Raw genomic sequence first — 13,998 nt, 5'->3', positions numbered from 1 at the left:
AGGCCGAGCTTAAAAAATGAACTGAGCCTTTGTCAGGACTGAAATCAGCCCCGGGGCACAGAGATCCTGCAGGAATGGGAGCAGGGAAAGGTTTGGATCCTGCCAGGATGGCTGGGCCAGGCCTGCAGAGTGCAGCTGAGCCCAGCTCAGCTAAGCTCGGCTTTGTAAAGCAGGGCTTCCCCAGGGTTTGTCTCAGGGTTCTGGAGGTGGCAATGCCAGGGCAGAGCGATCCCAGGGGTGGTGCCAGCAGGATCCATCCCAATCCCAAATCCCAGTGCCATCCCAAACCCCAATGCCATCCTAAATCCCATCCCAAACCCCAATGACATCCTAAATCCCATCCCAAACCCCAATGCCATCCTAAATCCCATCCCAAACCCCAATGCCATCCTAAATCCCATCCCAAACCCCAATGCCATCCTAAATCCCATCCCAAACCCCAATGCCATCCTAAATCCCAACCCAAACCCCAATGCCATCCTAAATCCCATCCCAAACCCCAATGCCATCCTAAATCCCATCCCAAATCCCAATGCCATCCTAAATCCCATCCCAAACCCCAATGCCATCCTAAATCCCATCCCAAACCCCAATGCCATCCTAAATCCCAACCCAAACCCCAATGCCATCCTAAATCCCAACCCAAACCCCAATGCCATCCTAAATCCCAGCCCCAATGCCATCCCAAACCCCAATGGCATCCTAAATCCCATCCCAAACCCCAATCCCACATCCTAAATCCCATCCCAAACCCCAATGCCATCCTAAATCCCATCCCAAACCCCAATGCCATCCTAAATCCCAGCTCCAATCCCATCCCAAACCCCAATGCCATCCTATATCCCATCCCTAATCCCCAATGCCATCCTAAATCCCATCCCAAACCCCAGTGCCATCCTAAATCCCATCCCAAACCCCAGTGCCATCCTAAATCCCAGCCCCAATGCCATCCCAAACCCCAATGGCATCCTAAATCCCAACCCAAATCTCAATCTCATCCTAAATCCCATCCCAAACCCCAATGCCATCCCAGTGCCATCCCAAACCACAATGCCATCCTAAATCCCAGCCCAAATCCCATCCCAAATCCCAATGCCATCTTAAATCCCATCCCAAACCCCAATGCCACATCCCAAATCCCATCTCAAACCCCAATGCCATCCCAGTGCCATCCCAAACCCCAATGCCATCCTAAATCCCATCCCAAACCCCAATGCCATCCCAGTGCCATCCCAAACCACAATGCCATCGTAAATCCCAGCCCCAATCCCATCCCAAACCCCAATCCCATCCCAAACCCCAATGCCATCCTAAATCCCATCCCAAACCCCAAAGCCATCCTAAATCCCATCCCAAACCCCAATGCCATCCTAAATCCCAACCCAAACCCCAATGACATCCTAAATCCCATCCCAAATCCCAATCCCATCCCAAACCCCAATGCCATCCTAAATCCCAACCCAAACCCCAGTGCCATCCTAAATCCCATCCCAAACCACATGCCATCCTAAATCCCAACCCAAACCCCAATGCCATCCTAAATCCCATCCCAAACCCCAGTGCCATCCTAAATCCCATCCCAAACCCCAATGCCATCCTAAATCCCTAATCCCAATGCCATCCTAAATCCCATTCCAAATCCCAATGCCATCCTAAATCCCTTCCCCCAATCCCATTCCAAAACCCCAATCCCAACCTAAATCCGTTCCCCAACCCCATTCCAAATCCCATCCCCAATCCCAAACCCATCCCAAATCCCCAAACCCAATCCCAGCACTGGGAGCAGATCCCTGTGATCCAGCAGGGAAGAACCCCAATCCCAAATCCCAGGAGGGAAATAACACCAATCCCAAATCTCAAATCCAGCAACAAGGAACAGCAGATCCCTGTGATCCAGCAGGAAAGAACCCCAATCCCAAATCCAGGAACAGGAGATCCCCTGATCCAGCAGGGAAAGAATCCCAAACACAGAACCAGGAACAGCAGCAGATCCCTGTGATCCAGCAGGGAAAGAACCCGAATCCCAAATCCCAGGAGGGAAAGAACCCCAATCCCAAATCTGGGAACAGTAGAAGATCCCCTCTGATCCCAATCCCAGCTCCAGGAACAGCAGATCCCTGTGATCCAGCAGGGAAAGAATCCAAATCCCAGTGCTGGGAACAGATCCCTCTGATCCAGCAGATCCCTCTGATCCCAATCCCAGCTCCAGGAGCAGATCCCTGTGACTCAGCAGGGAAATAACCCCAACCCCAAATCCCAGCCACAGCAGCAGTAGATCCCTCTGATCTAGCAGAGAAACAACCTCAATCCCAAATCCAGGAACAGCAGCAGATCCCTGTGATCCCAATGCCAGGAGCAGATCCCTGTGATCCCAGTAGGGAAATAACACCAATCCCAAATCCAGAAACAGCAGTAGATCCCTGTGATCCAGCAGGGAAATAACCCCAATCCCAAATCCAGGAACAGCAGCAGATCCCCTGATCCCAATCCCAGCTGGATTCCCTGATCCAGCAGATCCCTGTGACCCCAAACCCAGCTCTGGGAGCAGATCCCTGTGATCCAGCAGGGAAATAACCCCAATCCCAAATCTCAAATCCAGGAACAGCAGCAGCTCCCTGTGACCCTAATCCCAGGAGCAGATCCCTGTGATCCCAGCAGATCCCTGTGACCCCAATGCCAGCCCCAGGACCAGATCCTGTGACCCCAAACCCAGCTCTTGGAGCAGATCTCTGTGATCTAGCAGGGAAATAATCCCAATCCCAAATCTTAAATCCAGGAACAGCAGCAGCAGATCCCTGTGACCCCAATCCCAGGAGCAGATCCCTGTGATCCCAGCAGATCCCTGTGACCCCAAACCCAGCTCTGGGAGCAGATCCCTGTGATCCAGCAGGGAAATAACCCCAATCCCAAATCCAGGAACACCAGCAGATCCCCTGATCCCAATCCCAGCTGGATTCCCTGATCCAGCAGATCCCTGTGACCCCAAACCCAGCTCTGGGAGCAGATCTCTGTGATCCAGCAGGGAAATAACCCCAATCCCAAATCTCAAATCCAGGAACAGCAGCAGCTCCTGTGACCCTAATGCCAGGAGCAGATCCCTGTGATCCCAGCAGATCCCTGTGACCCCAATGCCAGCACTGGGAGCAGATCTCTGTGATCCAGCAGGAAATAACCCCAATCCCAAATCCAGGAACAGCAGCAGATCCCCTGATCCCAATCCCAGCTGGATTCCCTGATCCAGCAGATCCCTGTGACCCCAAACCAGCTCTGGGAGCAGATCCCTGTGATCCAGCAGGGAAATAACCCCAATCCCAAATCTCAAATCCAGGAACAGCAGCAGATCCCTGTGACCCCAATGCCAGGAGCAGATCCCTGTGATCCCAGCAGATCCCTGTGACCCCAAACCCAGCTCTGGGAGCAGATCTCTGTGATCTAGCAGGGAAATAACCCCAATCCCAAATCCAGGAACACTAGCAGATCCCCTGATCCCAATCCCAGCTGGATTCCCTGATCCAGCAGATCCCTGTGATCCCAAACCCAGCACTGGGAGCAGATCCCTGTGATCCAGCAGGGAAATAACCCCAACCCCAAATCCCAGCCACAGCAGCAGTAGATCCCTCTGATCTAGCAGAGAAACAACCTCAATCCCAAATTCAGGAACAGCAGCAGATCCCTGTGATCCCAATGCCAGGAGCAGATCCCTGTGATCCCAGTAGGGAAATAACACCAATCTCAAATCCAGAAACAGCAGCAGATCCCTGTGATCCAGCAGGAAATAACCCCAATCCCAAATCTCAAATCCAGGAACAGCAGCAGCTCCCTGTGACCCTAATCCCAGGAGCAGATCCCTGTGATCCCAGCAGATCCCTGTGACCCCAAACCCAGCTCTGGGAGCAGATCCCTGTGATCCAGCAGGGAAATAACCCCAATCCCAAATCCAGGAACAGCAGCAGATCCCCTGATCCCAATCCCAGCTGGATTCCCTGATCCAGCAGATCCCTGTGACCCCAATCCCAGCTCTGGGAGCAGATCTCTGTGATCTAGCAGGGAAATAACCCCAATCCCAAATCTTAAATCCAGGAACAGCAGCAGATCCCTGTGACCCCAATGCCAGGAGCAGATCCCTGTGACCCCAATGCCAGCCCCAGGACCAGATCCCTGTGATCCCAACTCCAGGAGCAGATCCCTGTGATCCCAACTCCAGGAGCAGATCCCTGTGACCCCAATCCCAGCCCTGTGACCCCAGCAGATCCCTGTGACCCCAATCCCAGCCCTGTGACCCCAGCAGATCCCTGTGACCCCAATGCCAGCCCTGTGACCCCAGCAGATCCCTGTGATCCACCCCGATCCAGAGCAGGGTGCACCCAGCAGGGATCACTTTGTTCCCCAGCAGGGATCCAGGCAAACCCACAGGGACAAAGCCCGGCCTTGGCTCTGCTCCTGCTGGCCACAGTGGCCCAGGGGGGTTGTTCAGTGGCCCAGGCCAGGGCCCTGCTCCTTGTCCCCACCCAGGGACAGCTCTGAGGGCTCTGGGGTGGCCCCAGGCCAGGCCCTGCTCCTTGTCCCCACCCAGGGATGGTTCTGAGGGCTCTGGGGTGGCTCAGTGTCCCCAGGCCAGGCCCTGCTCCTTGTCCCCAACCCAGGGATGGCTCTGAGGGTTCTGAGGTGGCCCCAGGCCAGGCCCTGCTCCTTGTCCCCAACTCAGGGACAGTTCTGAGGGCTCCCCAGGAGCCCCAGGATAGGTCTTTGCTCCTTGTCCCCAACCCAGGGATGGCTCTGAGGGTTCTGAGGTGGCCCCAGGCCAGGGCCCTGCTCCTTGTCCTGCCCAGGATGGCCCTGAGGGCTCTGGGGTGGTTCAGTGTCCCCAGGCCAGGCCCTGCTCCTTGTCCCCACCCCAGGGACAGCTCTGAGGGTTCCTCAGTGGCTCAGTGGCCCCAGGCCAGGGCCCTGCTCCTTGTCCCCAATCCAGGGACAGCTCTGAGGGCTCTGGGGTTCCTCAGTGACCCCAGGCCAGGACCCCGCTCCTTGTCCCCACACAGGGACAGCTCTGAGAGCTCCTCAATGGCCCTTGGCCAGGACTCTGCTCCTTGTCCCCAACCCCAGGACAGCTCTGAGGGCTCAGGGATGGCCCCAGTCCAGTGTCCTGCTCCTTGTCCCCAACCCCAGGGACAGCTTTGAGGGCTCTGGGGTGGCTCAGTGTCCCCAGGCCAGGGTTCTGCTCCTTGTCCCCAACCCCAGGGACAGCTCTGGGGTGGCTCAGTGTCCCCAGGCCAGGACCCTGCTCATTGTCCCCAACCCCAGGGATGGCTCTGAGGGCTCTGGGGTGGCCCAAGACCAGGATCCTGCTCCTTGTCCCCACACAGGGACAGCTTTGAGGGCTCTGGGGTGGCTCAGTGTCCCCAGGCCAGGCCCTGCTCCTTGTCCCCAGCCAGGGATGGCCCTGAGGGCTCCACAGTGTCCCCAGGCCAGGCCCTGCTCCTTGTCCCCAACCCAGGGATGGCTCTGAGGGCTCTGGGGTGGCCCAAGACCAGGATCCTGCTCCTTGTCCCCAATCCCAGGATGGCTCTGAGGGCTCTGGGGTGGCTCAGTGTCCCCAGGCCAGGCCCTGCTCCTTGTCCCCACACAGGGACAGCTCTGAGGGCTCTGGGGTTCCTCAGTGACCCCAGGCCAGGACCCCGCTCCTTGTCCCCACACAGGGACAGCTCTGAGAGCTCCTCAATGGCCCTTGGCCAGGACCCTGCTCCTTGTCCCCAACCCCAGGGATGGCTCTGAGGGCTCCTCAGTGTCCCCAGGCCAGGCCCTGCTCCTTGTCCCCAAGCCAGGGACAGCTCTGAGGGCTCTGGGGTGGCCCAAGACCAGGATCCTGCTCCTTGTCCCCAACCCAGGAACAGCTCTGAGGGCTCCCCAATGGCCCCAGGCCAGGGCCCTGCTCCTTGTCCCCAACCCTAGGGATGGCTCTGAGGGCTCTGGGATGGCCCCAGGCCAGGACCCTGTTCCTTGTCCCCAACCCAGGGACACCTCTGAGGGCTCCCCAGGAGCCCCAGGACAGGTCTTTGCTCCTTGTCCCCAACCAGGGACAGCTCTGAGGGCTCTGGGGTGGCCCCAGGCCAGGGCCCTGCTCCTTGTCCTGCCCAGGATGGCCCTGAGGGCTCTGGGGTGGCTCAGTGTCCCCAGGCCAGGGCCCTGCTCCCTGTCCCCAACCCAGGGACAGCTCTGAGGGCTCCCCAATGGCCCCAGGCCAGGTTCCTGCTCCTTGTCCCCAACTCAAGGGACAGCTCTGAGGGCTCCAGGCCAGGGCCCTGCTCCTTGTCCCCAACCCCAGGATGGCTCTGAGGGCTCTGGGGTGACTCAGTGTCCCCAGGCCAGGACCTGCTCCTTGTCCCCAACCCCAGGATGGCTCTGAGGGCTCTGGGGTGACTCAGTGTCCCCAGGCCAGGACCCTGCTCCTTGTCCCCAACCCAGGGACAGTTCTGAGGGCTCCCCAGGAGCCCCAGGATAGGTCTTTGCTCCTTGTCCCCAACCCAGGGACAGCTCTGAGGGCTCTCGGGTGTCCCCAGTCCAGTGCCCTGCTCCTTGTCCCCACACAGGGACAGCTCTGAGGGTTCCCCAAACTGAATATTCAGCTTTAAACCCTCACCCAGGATTTGCCAGGGAGGGATTTCCCTGATTCCTCAACAATTCCAGTATCAAAACCTTCACAAAATGTGACTCCAGTCTGCCCAGTTTGGGGGAAAAACTTTCAGGTTTTTCCCAACTTTTCATTGAGAACTCTCAGAATTCTCTCAGGATTTTCACTTCTTTCACTTGAAGTTCAAAGTGCTCAGGTCAAGAGTCCAGCCCAGCCCTGAATGTCCCTCCCAGTCACTCCCAGTGCCCAACTGGGGCACAGGGATGGGGGTGGGGACTGTCCCATCCTCTCTGTCACCAAGAAATCCTCACAGGCTGGCACCAAAATAAATGAAAAAAAAAGAAAAAAAAAAAAGAAAAACAGAAAAAAAGAAAAAAACAGAAAAAACACCAGAAAAAAAGAAAAAAACACAGTAAAAAAAGAATAAAAACAGGAAAAAAAATGGAAAAAAACAGGAAAAAACCCAAAAAAATACATGAAAGAATAAAGAAAACAAAGAAAAAAAAAGAAAAAAAAAAAAAGAAAAAAAAAGAAAAAAAAAAACAAAGAAAAAAAGAAAAAAGAAAAAAAGAAAAAAGAAAAAAAAAAAAGAAAAAAGAAAAAAAAGAAAAAAGAAAAAGAAAAAAGAAAAAGAAAAAAAAAGAAAAAAAGAAAAAATAAAGAAAAAATAAAGAAAAAATAAAGAAAAAATAAAGAAAAAAATAAAGAAAAAATAAAGAAAAAATAAAGAAAAAATAAAGAAAAAAAAATAAAAAATAAAGAAAAAATAAAGAAAAATATAAAGAAAAAATAAAAAAATAAAGAAAAAAAAAAAGAAAAAATACAGAAAAAAAAGAAAAAATAAAGAAAAAAATAAAGGGATTTATGGCCAGGGGGATGAACGTCAGGGCTGGAGGAAGCCCAGCCCTCTTCCTCCTGCTCTCCCTAAGAAAGAAACTCAGGAATTTGGCAGGAGGCCACGGCTGGAACAGAGAGGAGCCTGTGCTGGGAGTTTGGAAAAGCAGAATTTCCCTGCCAGGATAAACGTTCCTTTTCCAGGACAGAGCTGTCCCTCTGCTCCATCTCCAGTAAAATTCGGGAATATCCAAATCCCATCTCAAATCCCATCACTTTTGGAACTCACCTGGAGTTTCTGCTACCCCAGGATGTTCCCCAAATCCAAGCCTGGATTCCCTTCTCTCACATTTCCCTGGAAAATCTCCCAAATTCCCTTAAAGCCAGGGGGAAAAAAAAAAAAATCCCCAAATTCCCTTAAAATCAGGGGGGAAAAACCCAAAAAATTCCTAAAACCAGGGGGGAAAAGGCCTCAAATTCCCTTAAAGCCAGGGGAAAAAATTCCCAAAAATTCCCTAAAACCAGGGGAAAAAATTCCCAAAAATTCCCTAAAATCAGGGAGAAAAATCCCCCAAATTCCCTAAAAACCAAGGGAAAAAAATTCCCCAAATTCTCTAAAACCAGGGGAAAAAAATCCCTCAAATTCCCTTAAAACCAGGGGGAAAAATCCCAAAAATTCACTAAAACCAGAGGGAAAAAAACCCTGAAATTCCCTTAAACCCAAGGGGAAAAAAATCCCCCAAATTCCCTAAAACCAGGAGAAAAAAAATCCCCCAAATTCCCTTAAAACCAGGGGAAAAAAATCCCAAAAATTCCCTAAAATCAGGGGGAAAAATCCTGAAATTCCCTAAAACCAGAGTAAAAAATCCCAAAAATTCACTAAAACCCAGAGGGAAAATCCCCCAAATTCCCTTAAAACCAGGGAAAAAACCCAAAAAATTCCCTAAAAACCAGGGGGAAAATCCTGAAAATTCCCTTAAAACCAGTCGGAATAAATCTCCCAAATTCCCTAAAATCAGGGGAAAAAATCCCTGAAATTCCCTTAAAACCAGGGAAAAAATCCTGAAAATTCCCTTAAAGCCAGGGTAAAAAAATCCCAAAAATTCCCTAAAACCAGGAGAAAAAAATTCCAAAAATTCTCTTAAAACCAGAGGGAAAAAACCAAAAAAATTTCCTAAAACCAGGGTAAAAAATCCCAAAAATTCCCTAAAAATCAGGGGAAAAATCCCAAAATTCCCTAAAATCAGGAGGGAAAAAATCCCCCAAATTCCCTTAAAGCCAGGAGGGAAAACCGCACAATTCCCTTAAAACCAGGGGGGAAAAATCCCCAAAATTCTCTTAAAACCAGGGAAAAAATCCTGAAAATTCCCTTAAAACCAGGGGAAAAATTTCAAAAATTCCCTTAAAATCAGGGGGAAAAAATCCCAAAAATTCCTTAAAACCAGGGAAAAAATCCCAAAAATTCCCTAAAACCAGGGAAAAAAATCCCAAAAATTCCCTTAAACCAGGGAAAAAAAATCCCAAAAATTCCCTAAAATCAGGGAAAAAAATCCCAAAAATTCCCTTAAACCAGGGAATGGGAAGAACAAAGAACTTGGGGCATTTTGTGTGCCTGGAGCAGGAAGGGTTAAAGCAGAGCAGCATCAAAGGGATGGCTCCAGGCTCCTTGGAATGTCAGGAATTTCCCATCCTAATCCTGCTTCCCCTGCAGCAGGAGAGCAGCAACAGCAGCAAAATTTTCCCTAAAAATCCCAACTTTCCCCCTAAAAAATCCCCCAAAACCACACAGCTTTGCTCAAAATTCTCATTTTCCCAACAAAATTCCCATTTTCCGCAAAACAATCCAAATTCTCACCTCAAATTTCCCATTTCTCCCCCCTAACAATCCCAATCTTTCCCCAATTTTTTCAAAATTCCCCATCTTCCCCCAAAATACCCAACTTTCCACCCAACAAACACGCATTTTGGCCCAAAATTCCTTTTTCCCAACAAAATTCCCATTTTCCACATAACAATCCAAATTTTCACCTCCCAATCTTTCCCCAGTTTTTCCCACACACTCCAGAATTTGTCCTATGTGGGGTTGAGGTGCTGAAACACCCCAAAATTAAAATCAGCAGCCCCCCAAAAAATTGTAATTCCTAAAGAAATCAGCAGTAGCCCAAAGAAATAGTTAATCTTAAAAAAAAAAATCACTGTTAACCCTAAAAAAAAAATCATCATCAACCCCAAAATCAGGAGCAGCAGCAGCCCCAAAAAATCCTAAAAAAATCCTCAGCAGCCCTAAAAAATCATCATCAACCCCCAGAAAGTCAGCAATAGCCCTAAAAAAATCGTTAATCCTTAAAAAAAAAAATCATCAACCCCAAAAAAGTCAGCTGTCCCAGAAGTCATCGACCCAAAAGTCATCAATCTCCCAAAAAATCATCAACCCTAAAAAATTTTCTTCCTCAAAAAACTGTCCTCCCAAAAAAAATCACCAGCCCCAAACATCACCATCCTCATCCCCCAAAAATCATCATCCCAAATCATCAACCTCAAAAAATCAGCCCCCCAAAAGTCATCAACCTCCCAAATCATCATCATCAAAAAGTCAAACCACCACCAAGTCATCATCATCCCCAAAAAATCAATCCTAAAAAATTCATCAGCCCAAAAAAATCGTCCTCAGCCCTAAAACATCGTCCTCCCTAACCCCAAAAATCATCATCCTCCTCCCCAAATCATCATCCTCCTCCCCAAATCATCATCAACCCCAAAGAATTGTCTTCCTCAAAAACCTGTCCACCCCAAAGAATCATCAGCCCCAAAAGTCATCAACCTCCTAAAAAAAAAAAAAATCATCATTCTCATCCCCAAATCATCATCATCCTCCATCCCCAAAAAATCAACCTCAAATAACCAGTTAATACTGGTATTAAACCAGTTAACAGTGGTGGTAAAAACCAGGGTTACACTCCCAGTTAATACTGGTATTAAACCAGTTAACACTGGTATTAAACCAGAATTACACCCCAGTTAATACTGGTATTAAACCAGCCAGCACTGGTGTTACACCAGGGTTACACCCCAGTTAATACTGGTATTAAACCAGGATGACACCCCAGTTAATACTGGTATTAAACCAGTTAATACTGGTATTAAACCAGGGTTACACTCCCAGTTAACACTGGTATTAAACCAGGATGACACCCCAGTTAATACTGGTATTAAACCAGTTAATACTGGTATTAAACCAGGGTTACACTCCCAGTTAACACTGGTATTAAACCAGGATTACACCCCAGTTAATACTGGAATTAAACCAGCTAACACTGGTGTTAAACCAGAGTTACACCCCAGTTAATACTGGTATTAAACCAGAGTGACACCCCAGTTAATACTGGTATTAAACCAGTTAACACTGGTGTGTAACTGATGCTTAATACCAGTATTAACAGGGGGTGTAGCCCTGGTTTAACACCAGTATTAACTGGTTTAATACAGTATTAACTGGGGGTGTAGCTCTGGTTTAACACCAGTATTAACTGGTTTAATACCAGTATTAACTAGGAGTGTAACCCTGGGGTATAACCCTGGTTTAAGACCAGAATTAACTGGTTCAATACCAGTGTTAACTGGGTTGTAATCCTGGTTTAAAACCAGTGTTAACTAGTTTACCACCAGCACTAACTGCAGGTGTAACCCTGGTTTAACACCAGCACTAACTAGTTTAACACCAGTGTTAACCAGTTTACTACCAGCAGTAACTGGGATTTAACCCTGCTTTAACACCAGTATAATTGGTTTAATACCAGTATTAACTGGGGTGTAACCCTCGTTTAACACCAGAAAAAAACTGATTTAATACCAGTGTTAACTGGGGTGTAATCCTAGCTTAACACCAGCATTAACTAGTTTAGTACCATCATTAACTGGGGTGTAACTATGGTTTATTTATTAATTATTTAGTATTAACTGGCTCTAACTCTCGTTCAACACCAGTGTTAATGGGGTGTAACTCTGGTTTAACACCAGTGTTAATTAGTTTAATACCAGTATTAACTGGGGGTGTAACATCAGTAATAACTGGTTTAACACCTCATGTTACTACCAGCATTAACTGAGACTTAAGCCTGGTTTAAGACCAGCACTAACTGAGGCTGAGATTCCTCCTGCCAAGGCTTCCCTTCCCTCCAAGAAACACAGGAGAGGAACAGGGACAGAGTTCCTGGAGGCCTTGGGAGGGGAGCATCCAAAAATCCTACAGGAAATTCCAAAAAGATCCCCAAAAAAAAAAAAAATCCCCCCACCAAAAACACCCCCAAAAAAACCACCAAAAAAACACCAAAAAAACACCAAAAAAAACACCAAAAAACCACCAAAAAAACACCAAAAACCCCAAATAATTAAAAAAAAATAATAATTCCAAAAAACCCAAAAAATCCCCCAAAAAACCCCAAACCCCCCGGCACTCACGCGTTGCAGTAGGGCTTCTTGTCGTAGCCCTTGTAGTTCTTCATGTTCAGGGTCATCTTGCAGGTCTCGCAGTGGAAACATGATTTGTGCCAGAACTGTGGGGGAAAAAACACAGGCCTCAGCTCCAGGGATCCAAAATCCTGAAATCCTGCAAATTCCATCAGGGATCCCAAAATCCTGTGGGGAATACTGAAATTCCCAGCCAGGATCCTAAAATCCTGAAATTCCCATCCAGGATCCCAAAATCCTGTGGGAAATCCTGAAATTCCCAGCCAGGATCCTAAAATCCTGAAATTCCCAGCCAGGATCCCAAAATGCTGAAATTCCCATCCAGGATCCCAAAATCCTGCAAATTCAATCAGGAATAACAAAATCCTTCTGGAAATCCTGAAAATCCCACCAGGGATCCCAAAATTTCACTGGAACCCCACAACTCCTACCCAGGATCCCAAAATCCTGAAATTCCCACCCAGGATCCCAAAATCCTCCTGGAAATCCTGAAAATCCCATCATGCATCACAAAATCCTGCAGATCCCATCCAAGATCCCAAAATCCTGTGGAGAATCCCACAATTCCCACCCAGGATCCCAAAATCCTGCAATTCCTACCCAGGATCCCAAAATTTCACTGGAACCCCACAATTGCCATCAGGGATCCCAAAATCCTGAAATTCCCATCCAGGATCCCAAAATTTCACTGGAAATCCTGAAGATCCCATCAGAGATCCCAAAAATTCTGCAAATCCCATCAGGAATACCAAAATCCTGCTGGAAATTCTGAAAATCCCATCAGGGATCCCAAAAGCCAACAATTCCCACCCAGGATCCCAAAATCCTGCAGATCTCCTCTGGGATCCCAAAATCCCACAATTCCCACCAGGAATCCCAAAGTTTCACTGGAACCCCACAATTCTCATCTCCAGGATCCCAAAATCCTGAAATTCCCAGCCAAGATCCCAAAATCCTGTGGGAAATCCTGAAAATCTCACCCAGGATCCCAAAATTTCACTGGAAATCCTGCAGATCTCATCAGGGATCCCAAAACCCTGAAAATCCCATCAAGGATCCCAAAATCCTGCTGGAAATCCACAACTCCTACCCAGGATCCCAAAATCCTGAAATTCCCATCCAGGATTCCAAAATCCTGCTGGAAATCCTGCAGGGATCCCAAAATTTCACTGGAACCCCACAATTCCCATCAGGGATCACAAAACCCCACAATTTCCACCCAGGATCCCAAAAATCCCACAATTCCCATCAGGGATCCCAAAACCCTGAAATTCCCAGCAGGGATCCCAAAATTTAACTGAAATCCTACAATTCCCACCCAGGATCCCAAAATCCTGCAGATCTCCTCTGGGATCCCAAAATCCCACAATTCCCACCCAGGATCCCAAAATCCCACAATTCCCATCAGGGATCCCAAAATCCTGCAATTATCACCCAGGATCCCAAAATTTCACTGGAACCCCACAATTCCAATCCAGGATCCCAAAATCCTGCAATTCCTACACAGCATCCCAAAATCCTACAAATTCCATCAGGAATACCAAAATCCTTCTGGAAATTCTGAAAATCCCATCAGGGATCCCAAAATCCAACAATTCCCACCCAAGATCCCAAAATCCTGAAATTCCCACCCAAGATCCCAAAATCCTGAAATTCCCATCCAGGATCCCAAAATCCTGAAATTCCCACCCAGGATCCCAAAATCCTGAAATTCCCCCAGGATCCCAAAAATCCCACAATTCCCATCAGGGATCCCAAAATCTTTTTGGAAATCCTGAAAATCCCACCCAGGATCCCCAAATCCTGAAATTCCCATCCAGGGATCCCAAAATCCTGTGGGAAATCCTGAAAATCTCACCCAGGATCCCAAAATTTCACTGAAACCCCACAATTCCCACCTGGGACCCCAAATTTTTTCCTTCTAAGATCTGCCAAAAATCTCCCCAAAAATCAGATTTCTGAGCTTCCCTTTCAGAAATTAAGGAATATTTTGGGGTTTACAGAGTTTGGGACCAGTCAGAAAAAAATGGAATAAAAAATTTCTGGATAAGGAAAAAAAAAAAATTTAA

General features: G+C 48.4%; 1 protein-coding gene across 1 annotated transcript in view; it reads right to left on the bottom strand.

The window, feature by feature from the left end:
• Nucleotides 1–13,998, bottom strand: part of LASP1 (LIM and SH3 protein 1) — a 45,304-nt gene that overhangs the window by 21,038 nt on the left and 10,268 nt on the right. Inside the window, 1 exon segment of the mRNA XM_033079127.2 lies at nucleotides 11,921–12,015. Within this exon segment, the coding sequence (XP_032935018.1) occupies nucleotides 11,921–12,015 (95 nt within the window).

Source organism: Catharus ustulatus, chromosome 23 (genome assembly GCF_009819885.2).
Source record: "Catharus ustulatus isolate bCatUst1 chromosome 23, bCatUst1.pri.v2, whole genome shotgun sequence".
Taxonomy (NCBI): Eukaryota; Metazoa; Chordata; class Aves; order Passeriformes; family Turdidae; genus Catharus; species Catharus ustulatus.
The sequence above is the reverse complement of the archived record's forward strand: the minus strand, read 5'-3'. Positions and strand labels throughout refer to the sequence as shown.